This window comes from Eucyclogobius newberryi, unplaced genomic scaffold (assembly GCF_026437365.1).
Source record: "Eucyclogobius newberryi isolate DKJ021-1_F unplaced genomic scaffold, fEucNew1.0.hap1 SCAF_20, whole genome shotgun sequence".
In the NCBI taxonomy this organism is placed as follows: Eukaryota; Metazoa; Chordata; class Actinopteri; order Gobiiformes; family Gobiidae; genus Eucyclogobius; species Eucyclogobius newberryi.
The window spans coordinates 14,104,351-14,120,887 of NW_027315835.1; the positions used below are offsets into that span (position 1 = coordinate 14,104,351).

Below are 16,537 nucleotides of genomic sequence, written 5' to 3' on the forward strand. Positions count from 1 at the left end.
CGACGATTACCTGGCAGGCTGTAAGTCCCGCCCTTTTACTCCTGCGTCTCAGCTCTCAGCCAATCACGACGCGCACATTGTTTGCCGTGCGGCGCCTCGACCAATCAGAGCGAGCCGTGCACTTGTCTCGGTGAAATCAAAGTTTATTCTAGGAGCGCGGAGGAATGAGCGCGATGGGAGGCAGCGGACAGAGCACTGGAAGAACTGGGACAAACGGGAGTTGCTTTTTGCTCTGAACTGGCTTTAATAGAAGTAAAGCTCGAGCCCCTAAACGCGGCTTTGATCGGATCTCCAGAGAAATTGCAACGCGGATAAAAATGACTTCACATTCCCCAGCGCGCTCCGTCTGACAAAATGCTGTTGTAGCGCGTTTTGGACCCCCTCTGTAAGCACTTCGATTAGAACGCCTCTCCTGTTGTCTGTGGACTTATTTATACTGCCGGTGCTGCTATTGAAAAGCAGTTTTTTATGCCAAAATGACGGAAATAAGTGAGAAGGAGAATGAACCATCGCAGAACCGGGACCTCCAAAGAGCGCAGGCGACTGTCCCCAGCCAACCCGAGTCCAAGGTAGAGAAAAGAAAGCTGTTTTAAGGTTTTTGTCATCGACATTTCTGCACCTTTCCAGCTTCCACTATGTGTACTGGAAAGCATTCATCCCCCAGCTATTCCCATACAGTAAAGGCTGGAGCTCGCTTTGTGGAGACAGGACTTACATAAGAGCCGTAATCCGTTTACGTGTTGTATTACACTGACCTAAAGTTAGAGGCCAAGAGATTAAATCAAGGTGTGTTGTCTGGCAAAGATCGATACTGCTCCTGTATCCTACTGTGTCCTAAATTAGTTTGCCAGGCATGCAAAGTGCTTTAATTGTGGGTTGTTTGTGAGAATTCAAATCACTTAAGTTCTGTTTTTCTACTCTGTAATATACAAAAATGTACTGTTCGCTTGCATAGCATCAGTGGAAAAAGCCAATTGGATTAATGTAAATATATAAGTCCTGAATGCAATCTGACAGTTCATTGGCATCTTGTTCTGCCAAATCTTTCTGCTACATCACCAGTTTAATGGAGTGATACAAGAACTACACACTGAGAGTTGAAGATGGTGTTTAAGAAGTCAAAACAGTGAAATAACTATTCTACCATGTATATTGAAGCATGTCGGGTCATATTGATTGTTTGATTCTTCACATTGGCTTGAGAAACACACAGTTGAGTACTTTTCGTGCCACTCCAGGTATAAATATATCGAGATTGGCAGACTCGCTTCTGTCAGTCTAGTGTCAGCTGTGATTACTGAAGTATGTTATGGGCAAACATTTGGCACTTTTTGGAAAAAAATTGGAATTACAATTGTGATTGAGGCTTTAAAAGTAGGAGTTCTGTTAAGTTCAGTTCAGAGTGCTTATTTCAAACACAAGCAGGAGCCCAGAGGTATTTCAGAGTGAAATATAAGTAGCTAAACGAGAATTTTATTTGTCAAATTTGACAAATTTGACAAATAAAATTCTCGTCGAAATGTCGACTAAATGTATCATTGTGACTTAAAAGGGTTCACATAATTCCTCCTGTTATGTGTCCAGTTGCTTTAGAAATTGTTTGACCACACAAACTACACGTTATTACAATATATTTGAGATGTTTATAGTCAGTTTGTACATGTGCCAAGCTGTGTGTGAAATATACAAAAAATATATAATAGATAAGAACACAAATATGTACAATACAATACAATACTAGTCTGAGCTTGAATATAGTGATACAAGTCCACCTGCTTCTTTGGTGGTATCTTCATATCGTGATTAACTATTCCTCTATTTAATGCCGTTGTCTGAGTGACAACTGGATTCAGCCAATCACAGTGGAGTGTGAACTTTCAGAAGAACAAAATATAATGTCCATGAATTGCGATCAAACCAAAATTGTGATCAGGCTCCAGGAAAATTGCATAAAATGTTTTGGCCATATAATACTAGTAATGGTCAGCAATGTGATATTGTATACACAATGATTATACGTCATTAAAGTCTAATTATAGAATAGTATTTTACCCATGTGGCCCTAATCAACACTTTTTATGGCACCCGGCGAGCTCACACGGGCTGTAAAACTGTAGCCCCGTGATGAACTTCACGCTGCTCCTCATCGATCTCTCCTGATGAAATTTTGGATGCCATTTTACCAAAGACCTGACCCAAATCCATCCTTCGGCCTCTGTCTAATTGAGCACACAGAATACAGCCCTGTAATTGCAGCTGCAGCCTTCCACCATAACAAATCTTCCTCTCCGCCTTTGTCAGCCGCGGGGGCCACAGGGACCCGGGGCAACAAGGCTGGCTAGAGCGGTTCCTTGTTGTATCTATTTGAGAACAGACAGCGGCTCACAATGGGGAGGTTGGGATTTATGGAGCCAATCAGTAAGCAGATGTTTGCAGTGTCTTGCAATGGGCCGGGTCATAATTCACACAAATGACCATGTAAAAAAAAAGAAAAAGAAAAAAAGATCCTAGCTGCATAATTTGTGTGTTTTTGTGTGCTGACAATGATTTCATTAGGTCAAACAAAGCCATTGGACTAAAATACAGGTTTAATCTGTTTTTTTTTTACTGTAATCTCCTATACACCTCCTATATATTTGTAACAAGCCCTCTGATTCAGGAGGTGACAATGGGAAACAATGCTGCTAATCTCCACCTATGGGAAACGTGAAACTGCAGATAAAATGCTCTTAAAAGTCTTTGTGTAACGTTCTTTCCTCATCAAACACATAATGTATCTTTTTTTAACCTATTTTCACGTATCCTGTATATTTAGACACTTGAGCCTCATGCGATGGTGCAAGAAGTACTCAATTTTGTTACTTAAGTGAAACATAGATACAGGGAAAGTATTGAAGTATTGTAAAGCAGTAGTAAAAAGTAAAACTGTTAAAGTGTCAAAAGTAGTCTGGATAAAACTGAATCGATTCCCTGTTTTTATTTGTATATTTTTGTTGGCTCAAAGTTTGGATGTTAACTCAAACTGTGAGCACGCAAACAATAACTCCTCAACCATCTCAGGTGGTCTCAAACTGTAAAGAATATGATTTTTTACTTTTTAGTCTGTTAAGTGCCTGTTAAAAAGTGTCTTTTAGTATTGCTTGAAACAGTTTGGGAAGTAGAAAGTACAAATACCTAAGTGAAAAGTATCTTCTGTGAAAGTTAATTTAGTAAAGTACAGATACTAAAACATTTTACTTAAGAACAGTACTTTTACTTTTGTACGTGGTTACTTTCCTACATGCTCCTTTGTGCTTCTAAACATTCATGGTAAGGTACAGTTTACAGTGATGTACCCTCCATGTGTCATATTTGATCCGTAATATACTTAAATGTATGTTTATATCTATTCTTTGTATGTTTTTGTGCTACATTAATGTTTGAGTAGGGTCGCTCGTTTTAAATATCAAAACACCGAATTGTGTCTTTCTTTGATCTGTTTATCTATTGCAGCTCATGTTTTATGGATGTCTTTGTTTGGAAAAGAAAGAGTTTACAGGGATTTTTATGCTGTAGAGTTTAAAATAGCAGTCGCACAAAGTCATCGTTTATCATATTTTACGAAATGATATATTGTACTTTGATCCGTTTTTATTGTGGCAGGCCTAACTCAGCTCAGTTCAGCACTCAGATTTAAACAACTTATAACTCATAAGCAGGTGGGATCTAAATCATATGTTCCTTTATGTTAATTATGTCTTTATCAACTTTGGAGATAGTTGTTTAAGATGATGATGATTTATGTTGCCTTGCTGTGAGACAAATCGTGACCATAAAACACTCATAAAACACAATCAAGGCATGTTTTCCTGCCCTTAATACACCAAGTCTCTTTTTCTTCTTTTATTGCTGCATCAAATTATGCACTAGACTAAATTTTAAGACAGATGGCCTACCTAATCCTAACTTTTGAGACAGACCTATTTAGCAGTAATTGACAAAAAACAACACTAGATTACTTTATTCAGTGTATAGACTAACTACATAATAATGACTTCTTTGATATAAACTTAAAGTATTATTTGTGGAAGATGTCGGGGTAGGTTAGGGTTTACACATATGTTAGTCCTACTGCGTCCAGAGCAGAAGACTTCCTGGAGCTGGTATATAAGCGTGTAATGATAAATGAAGCAACAGCCATTTTGAGCACAAATACTATAAATCACTGTTTTCCAAATAGTGGGTCAGGAACCAGAAGTGGGTCACTGTGGGGCCGGAAATATGTTCAATGTTCATCTTATTTTGAGACTAAATATGAATCACAGTTTAGAATACACGTGGCCCTATGTAAGAGTTCCCAAAAATCATTCAGGAATATAAAAGTGGTAAAAGTAGGTCACAATAGAGAAGGGCAAATTTAAAAAAGCCTCAATTTTCCAGGATGTAACTAACTAATTGTACTTTCTTTTTACATGCAACACTCTTAAATCATTTACACTTTATTTAGTATTGTTTTTTTTTTTAAATATAGGTCTATTCTACGCTTTAGATTCTCAAGATGGACTAATGCAAGTTTATTAAGAGATACAGCAGTGGAGTAACACAGAGAGTGCGGATCAGTTTTAGCAGTGCTATAAAAAGAAGCAGGTGAACAGACTGTTTATTTATAACTTTAAAGTAATACATTCAAGAAACTGGTCCAAAATACACCCTGACAGGTAATTTGTCTATTTTTATCCAATTTTTGTAATAGCATTTTGAGAGTGTTTTTATTTTGTTGGTGGACGCTGTGCAATAACAGAAATGTGTTTTTTCAGTCATTGAGCTGGGTTGGACCACTGATCATAAATCTGATCAAGACATATCGTGATGAAATATAGGAATGGTACAACAGTGAAGAGCGTATACGTTTGAGCAGAAATAAGGTGTATTTACAGGGTCGCCGCTTGTGTTGACCAAGCACTGTTTTGATGAACGATGAAGCCTCTAATGACTGTCCTTGATTGAGTTGGAGGAGGTTGTGCTGAGGTAGCAGAGGGCAGCGCGCTGTCAGGGGAGAGACTGCTCTTTGGGGAATAACTTGTTTTACTGACCTTAATATAATGCACTGTTCCCACTGCAAGTCCCCTCACACAAAGACAGTCGGCTCATGGAAGGGAATTGGTTTTGTATGTGAGAAACATGGAGGAATTTGATATTCACTTGAGACTAAACAATTCAAATTTACCTTAGATCATGAGGTATACATTAGGACTGTAGGCCTTGGGTGGTTTTATCGATATTTTTTTCTTCACTAACTTTTCATAGAGATATGTATGAGAAGAAGAAGAAATTCTTTGGTCGACTACAGACCTACAGATCTATTCCACAATCATTGTGACTCAGACTTCTTTAAACCTCTGGCAAAGGTAATAAAGTAGCAGATCGATTTCCACGTTTTAATTTTGCGTAAGTGGTTTGGGCTATGTATCTTTGTATCTCTTCAAGTTTGACAGGTTTGACCCCTTTTCTAAATGATTATCATTTATGGAGCATGGAGCTTTCATATTTAATATCATGTGTGATATTAGTACTGGTTTGATCCCTGGTTTAGTTCCTGTTTTAGTCCCTGTTTTGGTCCCTGTTTTTGTCCTGTTTTAGTTCCTGTTTTGGTCCTGTTTTAGTCCCTGTTTTAGTCCTGTTTTAGTCCCTGTTTGAATCCTGTTTTAGTTCCTGTTTTATTCCCTGTTTTGGTCCTGTTTTAGTCCCTGTTTTAGATGTTTTAGTCCCTGTTTTAGTCCTGTTTTAGTCCAGTTTTAGTTCCTGTTTTAGTCCTGTTTTGGTCCTGTTTTAGTCCTGTTTTAGATGTTTTAGTCCCTGTTTTAGTCCTGTTTTAGTCCCTGTTTTGGTCCTGTTTTAGTCCCTGTTTTAGTCCTGTTTTAGTCCCTGTTTTGGTCCTGTTTTAGTCCCTGTTTTAGTCCTGTTTTAGTCCCTGTTTTGGTCCTGTTTTAGTCCCTGTTTTAGTCCAGTTTTAGTTCCTGTTTTAGTCCTGTTTTAGTCCAGTTTTAGTTCCTGTTTTAGTCCTGTTTTTGTCCTGTTTTAGTCCCTGTTTTAGTCCTGTTTTAGTCCCTGTTTTGGTCCTGTTTTAGTCCCTGTTTTAGTCCTGTTTTAGTCCCTGTTTTGGTCCTGTTTTAGTCCCTGTTTTAGTCCAGTTTTAGTTCCTGTTTTAGTCCTGTTTTTGTCCTGTTTTAGTTCCTGTTTTAGTCCTGTTTTTGTCCTGTTTTAGTTCCTGTTTTAGTCCTGTTTTAGTCCTGTTTTAGTCCCTGTGGGTTTTTGTGTTTTTTTGGTCTTGCCTGTCAGTTTAACAGAAATGTGTTTGAATGTGTCTTTAAATTGGTATCAATGTTGTTTGTATGATTTGAGTAGTTGTTGTTCAATAGTTCATTAATTTATGAATTCATTAAATAATGAACATATAATCGCAGATGTAAAAATGCGGCTGACAGCTCCTCACATTCAGCCTAGATGCAGCAGGCTGTAGGTTCAGAAGTGTAGAAGACCTATGTTTAAAAGTATCAAGATACACATTTCTGTATCAAAAAACGTATTGCCAAGAAGTCCGTCACAACATGTCACAATATATATTGAGCACAGCCCTAATTTATTCATATATATTTATATATTTGTATACACTGTCTCATTGTCATCGTCTCCACTTGTTTGTTCTGACTTTTCCAAACATTGAAGAGTCTGGTTGTGTAGCTTTAAAGCCCTTTAAAAGGTGGATTTAGAAATACAAGCCTCTTCTGCCTCAGACTTTGGGACAGTTGCATTCGGTTCTGCTCTCACAAGGTTTTGGCTGCTCTAGGTCACATGATGCTGAAAAATGAAATCTTTTTTGACTGCTCTTGTAGTAGAAACCCATACAACTCTTGGATTTGTTTTCCCAGACACTGCAATTCCTCTGCCTGTTTAGCATATAGTGTTGGATAGAAATGGGTTTTCCAGGTTTTTATGCCAGATGCTTTTCCCGATGTAACAACATCATATTGTGCATCTCATGAAACAAAGCTGCTTTAACCCTTGTATGCAACCAGTTGTTATAATAGTGTTTCCTCATCATAATCTTACTCAAAGTTGTATTTAGTTTGATACATGTGCATGTTTGAGTTATCCTGTGTTAGTCTATACTCGAGGTTCTTGATTGATCAGAAAATTCCTGTTCACCTAACCCCTATCTCCGCCCACTGCTGTACTTATTCGCAATTATTTGAAAAAAGACTGGGGCGTAAGTAATTTCTCCATAATTCACACAAACCCTTTGAATTCACATGCATTTTCAGGCTTTAGAACAGCTATTTTTCAACCAGAAAAGTGAAGCTGGTCGTGGACCACCTAAGCACAGCCAATCAAAACGCTGCTTTCAGCTCTTACTTCCTGGGTAACAAGAAATTAAAAAATGTATTATAAGATGCAGGGATTATTAGATGAAACACCGCGTAGTGGTCTCATTTTGTCACAAAAGAGCTGCTTTTACAATACTCTTTGTGGCAAAACTCAAATGTGTTCATTTACACACACAAAAAGTCAGGTGCACCAACTTTAAGTAATACTTTGGGTCTATAATATCACAGAGCCACTTTTCCACAAATAATTACATGTAAATCACCTAAAAAAGCAAAGATCAGAATACAAATTTGTTTCTGTTCTTTATATTGTAAAATAAATGTGTTTTTAGGTCACATAATCTTCATGCTTTTCTTTAGTGTGTGAGAAAACATCATAGTCGTAGTGCATGGAGTGAACACCATTCCTGCCTCACTAATCATTAATTTAACCAGTTCTTCACAATAGCCTATTTATAGAAGCCTCCACTACACATCTTAACCCTAACCCTAACCCGCTTCAACCACAAAAGATGCCAAATCGTATTTGTTTTCGTGCAATATTATAATTTTCATTTCGGGGTTAAACACAGGTTATTGTTGCGATATCCGTGCTGTAGTTTGCCTTGAGCTAATGGCAGTCAGTAGTTCAGTGTGTGATGGTTCTGCTCGTCGTCATAAATAGTTCAAAGCCCTATAGTAGAGGAGACATACGACGTGCTGTGGTGTAGGCTGATGTATGCTGTATGTTGCTGTTTGTTTGAATTTGAGTTTATTTTAGACGGTGTGAACACAGGAAGCTGCTTTTGGTCTTACACTGCTCTGTAGAGATGGCTTAGCTGCTACTTTTATCTAGATCATAAAACTCCAGGAATCTTTCAACTAACTGTGACCTTGTATCTGTGGATGTTATTACTTGATCAACAATCTAAAAATGCAAACTTGATTTTATGGCTTTGTTATGAGTGTGAAATTTATTTTGAGAAAATGCATCTATTGCTTTATAAATATTTATATATATATATATATATATATATATATATATATATATATATATTTATTTATTTTCTCAAAATAATCCCTGTCCCTGTAACTCTATGCATCCATTCATGCAGCGTGATGAACTACAGAGTATGTTAAAAGGTATATGAGGGCCATGTATTGCCCATAAACATGTTCCCTATAGATATACTTGACATTAGATTTGACATATTTTGAATAAAAACTGTATTCACTGAATAGGTTGTACTTTAATATCTTTTGGGTTTATCTTCTACCTTAACAAAAACCTTACACTTACAGAGCAGTTCACACACGGCATTTGTGTTGTAAAGATTAACTGAACTAAATGTTCACTGCTGATTCCTGTGGTCTCAGCTCACAGTTGGACTCTCCCTGTGGAGTGGTTTCTGATTTATTATGCAGCGTTCGCAAATGATAGGGTGGTTTTACATCAAATATTGATTAAAGAGAAGTGAATGTAAAGCAGACTGATTCATGTTGTCAAACTAGTGTCCTAAGCGAGAAGAGGATCGGTCTGTGGTTGTTTTTGTTTATTCGATTTACAAGACTAGAACATCATTGGTTCAAATCCTTTTTCGTTTGTATACTCCAACCAAAACAAGTGTCGTTAAAGGTGGAATGGACGATTTTTTTCAGCAATTTTTTTATCATATTTCCTCGTGGCGTGGATAAATCATTTGTCCTGCCACGTATCAATCATAAAACGCACCTACCGCTCACCTGCAGCCGCGTCAGGCTCGTCCCCACGTTTCCGCGTGCCTAAGCGCATGGATCTATCATAATATAGTTCCCTCAGTGTACGGGGCAAAATGAAGACGGAGAAAGACAGTTCGAGCTGACGCAGAAGTGGACAGAAATCTACGGGAGACGAGCGATGCGATGTGCTCCATTGCGCTAATAAACAAACGCACGTGTGTGTCGTATCAGTCCGCACGGGGGAGTGCGCATGTGCACTTCCGCCTGCGTTCTCAAATCGCCGAAAAATCGTCCATACCGCCTTTAAGTAAAGTTCTATCTGCACTGTTGATGGCCTTAAACTCAGCTGTTGACAACATTTCAAAGTTGGGGAAGTTAAAACTCACATCCATTACTGAATGGACCACCGCTGGAGCCGGGAGAGGGTTATTAAGAGGAGCGGGCCTCTGCTCTCTGTAGAAAAGGTTTAAATGTGCCTCCCTTTAATGGCCGAGAGGACTCTTTTCATCACTCAAACTAATTGGTGTCTGTGAATCTGTGCCTTAAAGAGGGAAAAAGCGGGAAACTGCTCGATGCTATTGATCGAATTCATGTCCAAGCAGCAGTGCACATGAGCGACTCCTGAGCTCAAAGGGCCAATAAGCGTGATGACAGTGAGGCCGTCTTAAGGCTCTGCTGTTGTTTTTGTGAAGGATGTGGGTCACACTTTAAATACATCAGCTTTAACAGAAATGAACATTATAGACGCATTGTTTTGATTGTCATTCATACTCAGGCCTATTGTTTTCACAGACATATCCTCAGTAATTTAACTACAAGAAACAAAACAATTACACACATCCTCATCCCAGTTAGGGGCTCTGAAGGATATGTGGGCGCGGCCTCCTGCCCAAGGACACAATGGCAGTACAATTCATCACAATGTTCTGTTTAGTGCATAACTTCCTTCTGTCCCGTTGTTCAAGTGCTGGAAATACATTACAACATGCATAAGCACAAGCATTTAAATGTCACAAAAACACCAATAAACAAAGTGGCTCTCCTCTTACATAAGTATTGTGCTTTTATGCAGAGCAAACTTATCAAAACAACAACACTTCTCCGACATTTAACAAGCTCTTTGTAAATTGACTGTTGGGTCTTAGAAAGCTATTACAGCCGAGGCCTCTTTCTTTGGGCCGTTCTCTTGATGTACGAGCTCACAATTGTAATTATTCCCGCATATCAGATCGGGCTGCACAAACTAACTCTTTGTCATCATCAGTCCCAATTTACAGTGCCCAGGAGCAGCGCAGGAAGTGTTAGACGAGAGAAATACAGCTGCATCACGGGGAAGATGCGGTCGGCTCAATAAAAGTCTTCACACAGGAATTTTAAGAGCCGTCGACTGGAAATGACAAATGTTGGGATCTAAAAAACGAGAGATTGAGCCAAAGCAGGCCAAGGGCAGCCAGAAGTGGATGCTAACAGCTAATCTTCAAGGTTATTGTTGTTCATTTTGTAGTTCAATTCAATTAAGGCGGCTCTAATTGGTTTGTTGAAAGGGTTCTAGCAAGATAGTTTAAGTCTCTGTAAATGTAATGCAGAATGAAAGCCCCTGAACAACTTATAGTGAGTATTTGAAGTCAAGTTGCTCCAAAATTATAGTATCCTAAAATAAAAATGTCAATATTCAGAAAGTTTATGAGCTGAAAAAATGCACATAGTTTTTTAAAATAAATAGGGCTTATAAGGCTTATTTAGCGGATTGAGTTTTATTTGACCAAAAATATTTATAAGTTGACTAATGAGTTTTATTGGGGATGTAAATATTCATATGGACCAATGGCTTGGAGTGAGTTTGTTCGAGATTTTGGAATACATTTTGAGTTTAATCTGCTGTTTTACAAATAAAGACACTGTTGAATATTAGCTTTCTGTTAAAACTGTGTTATTGTGTAAACTGTGGTGTTGTTAGTGTTTTTGCACAAACTTCTTTGCGGTTGTAGTGGGCGGTTTGGGTCAGATACACGGTCAGGCTTTGAGATATTCAATGTTTTTGTTCTGTTTTCTCTTCGCAGTTGCAGAGGCTGAAGAGATCGCTATCCTTTAAATCGGTCATGCGCAGCAAAAGCGTGGACAACTTCTTCCAGAAAAACGGCGACACGCGCTCTCCCTCTGCGCTGATAACCCCGGCCCGCCCCGCCTCTCCTCCCTCTCCTGCCCCGCCGGCGGACTCTCCTCTGGGGTACGAGCGCTCGCCTTCTCTGTCCCCCTCCGCCAGCCCGAACCCCTCTCTCTCCTCGCACTCCCCCTCTGTGAGCCCGTCCTTAAGGTCCCAGTTCAAAGCTCAGCCCAAGACTCAGGTCCAGCCCGTGAAGACCCACAGTTTCCAGGAGCACGTGTTTCGCAGGGCCGCCACCTGTCAGCGATGCAAACATGTGATCCAAGGTGAGCCTGATTCTACACTTGTGGTAAATTGTGCAGTTTTTTGATTTCACTGAAATTATGTCCAACTATTGGCTGAGATATTGTGAGCCAATTTGTGATACGTGGCTAGACTCGATGACATAAATGCGTGAACCCAAACTAATGTGAGAAAGACGGCCTTATTGTGCAACATCATCGATTCTCGAAGGACCAAAGGCAGTGTATATTTTGTTCTTACTCATCCTGAAAAAATGCAGTAAAACGATTATGTAAAATATGCAAATCACTGCCATCGCTTTGGTGAATGGATAATTAGATAAGAAAGAATAACGCATACATACAGACAATTTTGAAGCATTTACTTACATACATTTATTTCTCTTTATGCACTTTTGTGTCTTTTAGTCGCAGAATCTGGTGGACATACGCAAACTATTGCAGGGTGTTAACAAAATATGTGGAATATAATGGACCCCAGACAATCAAACATAAGTGTGTTGTTAACTTTACCTGTCCATTTGTGTAGGAAACTCAAAGCAGGGGCTGCGGTGTAAAGCATGTAAGCTGGCAGCCCACCTATGGTGCTCCTCTGAGCTCTCTCAGCTGCCTTGTAATGGGAAGGTAAGTCATTGTAGCACCACATTTCAATATGCTCCTCCAAGTACTTAAGAGCTATATATTACAGCCCACACAGAGAAAGCCATATGGCAGCAGGCTCTCAAGTCATAATCTGGTTATGGTGAGGGGGTTCAATATAATAGAAGTCTCAAGTTGTTCATCAGCACTGCGGCAAAGTCTAGGCTTTTTTTAAAATATGAAGACAAGTGTAAAGAAAACAAGATTTCTAACTTGTAAAGTCCCTGTCCCAATAATAGATTGATACTTGAAAGCGCTGACAATTTCCTCTCTTGTCCAATAACCCCTATGGACCCAAAAAAGGGAAATATGTCTCAAATATGTGACTAAAAATAACACAAATAAATAAGCACTGTCAGCATCTCTTGACTCTATAACTGTCTTCCAATCTTACAACCAAACCTAAGGAGAATGAAGCGGGTTTGCGAGATGCCGCTGTATCCTTGTGCACAACGTTGGAGGGAGATATGAGCGAAGGGGTGGGCAGTGAGATCAGATTGTCCAACAGCTAAAAATACCTTCAAATCTGGGAAGACTGACACTGACAAAGTTCGATGCCAAGTGTTGCCTTTTTGTCCTTTTCTTGGCATGTGCTGTTCTTCTCACATAACGCTCTCTGGTCTGGTGCTACGTTTCCTTCCTCTCTTCTAAACTCAGTAGGAAAATCAATATCTGTCTGTAGCAGCTGGTTGGCTAATTCACTGTGAAATTCAGTGTGTTTGAGGCGCATATAATCCCCAAAGGAGGCGACTCAGGAGCCTCTCCACAGAGGCCTGGGTAATGTCCCTTTCCCCTCACTGAGCACGCATTGGGCAAGGAATCAGGCCACAAAAAAAGGACCTTTTCAATTATAGATAAAGTACTGAAGAAGACATATTATCTTATATTTTGTTCATTTTAAATTGCAATATTGATCTAAAATTACTAATAAAAGATGCAAGTTTGCTGACAATGTTCGACAAAGTTTTTTGGTGATGTAGATTTCTCAAACATGCGCAAATTACTCTAAATAGAACTTTGAGTGGGTAAACAATTGTAACATGGTTCAAATAACACGTAACATGGGCTTCTTTAATCTAAGTGCATATTCTACTTTAGTTTAGTCTCAATACTTACTGTCAGGTGATCAGAGTCTGCTGCTTTCGCCTCTTGAGCAATCACCTATAAGTCAATAGTTTTAATACTTTCTTTCTAACCTCTTCTGGCCCATCAGCCTCTTCCTCTTCACCACCAAATGACAAATCCATGCTCCTTTGCCCGCTGTGTCTCTTTTATTTACTCAATTGATGATATGCAAAAGAGATGGACGGATATTTGTTTTTTCATGGCTGATGCTGAAGTTTTTTTAATCTAGAGAAGCCGATGGCCCATAATACTCACTTACAGTATTACAGTGCGCATATTATTACAAGTATAATGAAGAGAAAAATGTTCATAGCAATCTTTCCAAACCTCCACAGCCCTGTCTCACTGCAGCTTTGAAGAAACAGTGGTGACCTTTTGTGCAGTGCTCAAAGATGTCAGTTGAACCTGTCTAGTTAAATGCTTAGTGATTCATAGACAAAGAACAAAATGTGTGTAGGTGGTAGAAAGATGGATTCATGTCGACTTGAAGTGCCAGTCCAACTTAGGCTACTGTACGAGGCTATTTATTCAAATTAATATTAATATTACATCCTCAAAGATAGTATGTGGGTTAAAAACACTTTTTCTTTTTTTTATAACATAAAGCATCAAAAACAAACATAAAACATACAAACACACATTTCAGAAATAAAGAAGTGCAAGAGACAATTGTGGGTCATCCCGACCCAAAGATAGCACGAGGGCGATGATAAATCTGTATTTATGCTTTTATCATTGTTATCTTTATCTCAAAAAGCTGCTCCATGGATTAAGCCACAAAGCCTTAGGTGGTTATTTATATTCGGTGTGTATGAGAAAAGTGTCTGATCAACACAAAGAAGAGACTTTACTGTGATTGGGTCAATCTGTCGCTCAGAGGGGAAAAGAAGACATCATGTGCTCTCCATCTCCAGACAAGGCGATTGTCACAGGGTCACAATTCTATCATCCATCCCAAGAACCAACCATTTCTTGTTACTTTTTCACTTATCTTGCCAATAACTGACGACCGAATCAACAAACAGAAGAGCTCAAGTTCTGATCATTGACGAGTACATTTTCTGCGTCCTGGCTCACATTCAGCCTATTTGCTGAGTGCACCTGTTTATGACAGTTTGGCTTAAATATGCTCCAAATCAAAGTGCTTGGATTGCTTTGGAAAGCTGACAAACATCTCCAGATCGATGTAATTAAATGTAAAGATGTATCGCAGTTTGATTACAGCCGTGGGCAGCTGAGGTCTGCACTAAATAATTGGCTTTGCAGGAAATGGTCCACGCCGCGCCCTCACCTTGGGAGATCAGCTTTAATTACTCAGGGTAATTTAGCTTCGGTCACCTTCAGCTGGCTTTGTCTTTCACCTTACTGTAGTTCACTTTACTACACGTTACTTTAGTTATACATCAACCACATATTTATATTATAGAGATGGACAAAATAAGACAAAACAGTTATCTTCAACAACAATATCATTGTTTTAATATACTTTTGGTACACAGTTAGTTAAAACAAAAATGTGTATGACTTTAGTTTACTGCACATTTACCAGTTAAATGTTCTAAGACCAAAACAAAACAAAATACTACTAAATGAAAAGAAATCATGACATGTATATCAAGATCCAATCATTTGAAGTTGTCAATAATCAGCTTTTTACTATAATGGAGTATATACAGTTTTACAGCCAATCCTTTCAGTAACTTAGAACAGATTAGAGAGAGTAAAAACATGTTTGATAAAATTTTATATTCTAATCATCCAGCCATTTGCGTCAGCCTATAATAAAATAAAAATCATTTTGCAATACATTTTTTACAGCCAGAGAATATTTAAAGTCTTCCTCGTGTTATAAAGCAGCAGTTGTGTGTGAGATCAGAAGAGGAAGAGAGATCAAACACGCTGAATACATCTTTTACTTTTAAATGACTGCTGTGGTTTTCAGACTTTCAGAAGGGTTTTAAATGTAATTACTGCTGCGCGATCGCTGCAGTCAGTCTATGTAGAGGATGGATTTTGGTCAGTAACAATATTTGCAACAAAATCTATAATAATACGGATTTGGTTATTTTTTGTGTGTTTTGCCGTTTGTTGATAATTATTCCGAAATACACAATACACATAATAATTTCCATTTCATATGTCAGGAAAAATGTGTTGTAAAAGTTTGAATAATTCACAGAGATTGGTCTGGAGCATTTATCCCTGAACTAAAAGATGACTGCCCTGCACAAAGGGGCATAATGTACTGTATTATTAGGATGTTTTCAGATATTCTGGGGGTAAAATTTCCAGGAAATTATCAAATTTAACTTAAATTAAGAGAAAAATAGAACATCAGTCACTAAAATTAGACCTTTAAACATCCATTACTAATATAGGTGCCTAAAAATAAATGTGTTTTGACTTTAAAATAGCTGCGTCAACATGATTAAAGAAACAGTCCCTTTGACACAGTTTTGTGTTTCCTCCTTTTGTGCGCACTCAATGAGAGCTGCAGAAGTGGTGTTTAAGCTAATGTAGAAACTAATGAAGAGTGCATTATTGGCAGCACTTTATATAATGTAGCACAATTTGTGTAATAATGCAGAAATAAAGTCTTTACGGGAAATGACCTGTGCCTTGTAACTATACTACTATAACACAATACACTGTTTTTACATACTACTTACATACTTACTACTCTTACTCTTACTGTAATATGGTAATACGTGTTAAATGAATGGTAAGAATAAAGCTATATTGTCAGGGATATAGGTGTAATATACTGGAAAAGAGCAGCCGATGTTTAGAGATGTCAAATTGTGATTATTTAGGTCACAATATAATCACAGGAACTAAGAAAATTATAATCGTGACTATTTTAGAAGCAAAATGTTGTGTTTTAAGTTCAATTTATTGATCAAAATAAAAACATCGAAGTATAAAGCACTTTTTTGGTCATATTTACAGTCATTATGTCATTAGGAGAGTAATTAGTGTGTGTTAGACAAGATTTCCCTGTTGTTTGATCAGTTTTAATGAATAATCGTGAATAATAATTAAGACTAAAATGTGATATTGTGACATACCAACGTTTGAAGAAGAGTATTTGTGTTACATCTGATAATGACACGTGTTTTAGACCCCCAGCTCCCAGATTGATTGATTGATTCCAGTTTGTCCTCTTTCTGCTGGGAGTCACATTTCTCCTCTGTGTCCTTGTGTTTGAATCCACCAGAGCGGAGCGTTTAAAAGGAACTTCAGCTCTCCTCTGCTCAGCGCCGATCCTCTGGGCGTGGTCCGAGAGGCTCCTGCCGCCCAAGGTG

At 38.4% G+C, this 16,537-nt stretch overlaps 1 protein-coding gene across 2 annotated transcripts in view; it reads left to right on the forward strand.

The window, feature by feature from the left end:
- Positions 1-227: 227 nt before the first annotated feature.
- The window catches only part of LOC140369382 (SH3 and cysteine-rich domain-containing protein 2-like), a 29,197-nt gene continuing 12,887 nt past the window's right edge, over positions 228-16,537 (forward strand). For both annotated transcript variants that reach the window (XM_072456711.1, XM_072456712.1), the window contains exons 1-4: positions 228-569; positions 11,123-11,492; positions 11,998-12,092; positions 16,450-16,534. In XM_072456711.1, the coding sequence (XP_072312812.1) occupies positions 477-569; positions 11,123-11,492; positions 11,998-12,092; positions 16,450-16,534 (643 nt within the window). In that variant the 5' untranslated portion in view covers positions 228-476. The remainder of the gene's footprint in view (positions 570-11,122; positions 11,493-11,997; positions 12,093-16,449; positions 16,535-16,537) is intronic.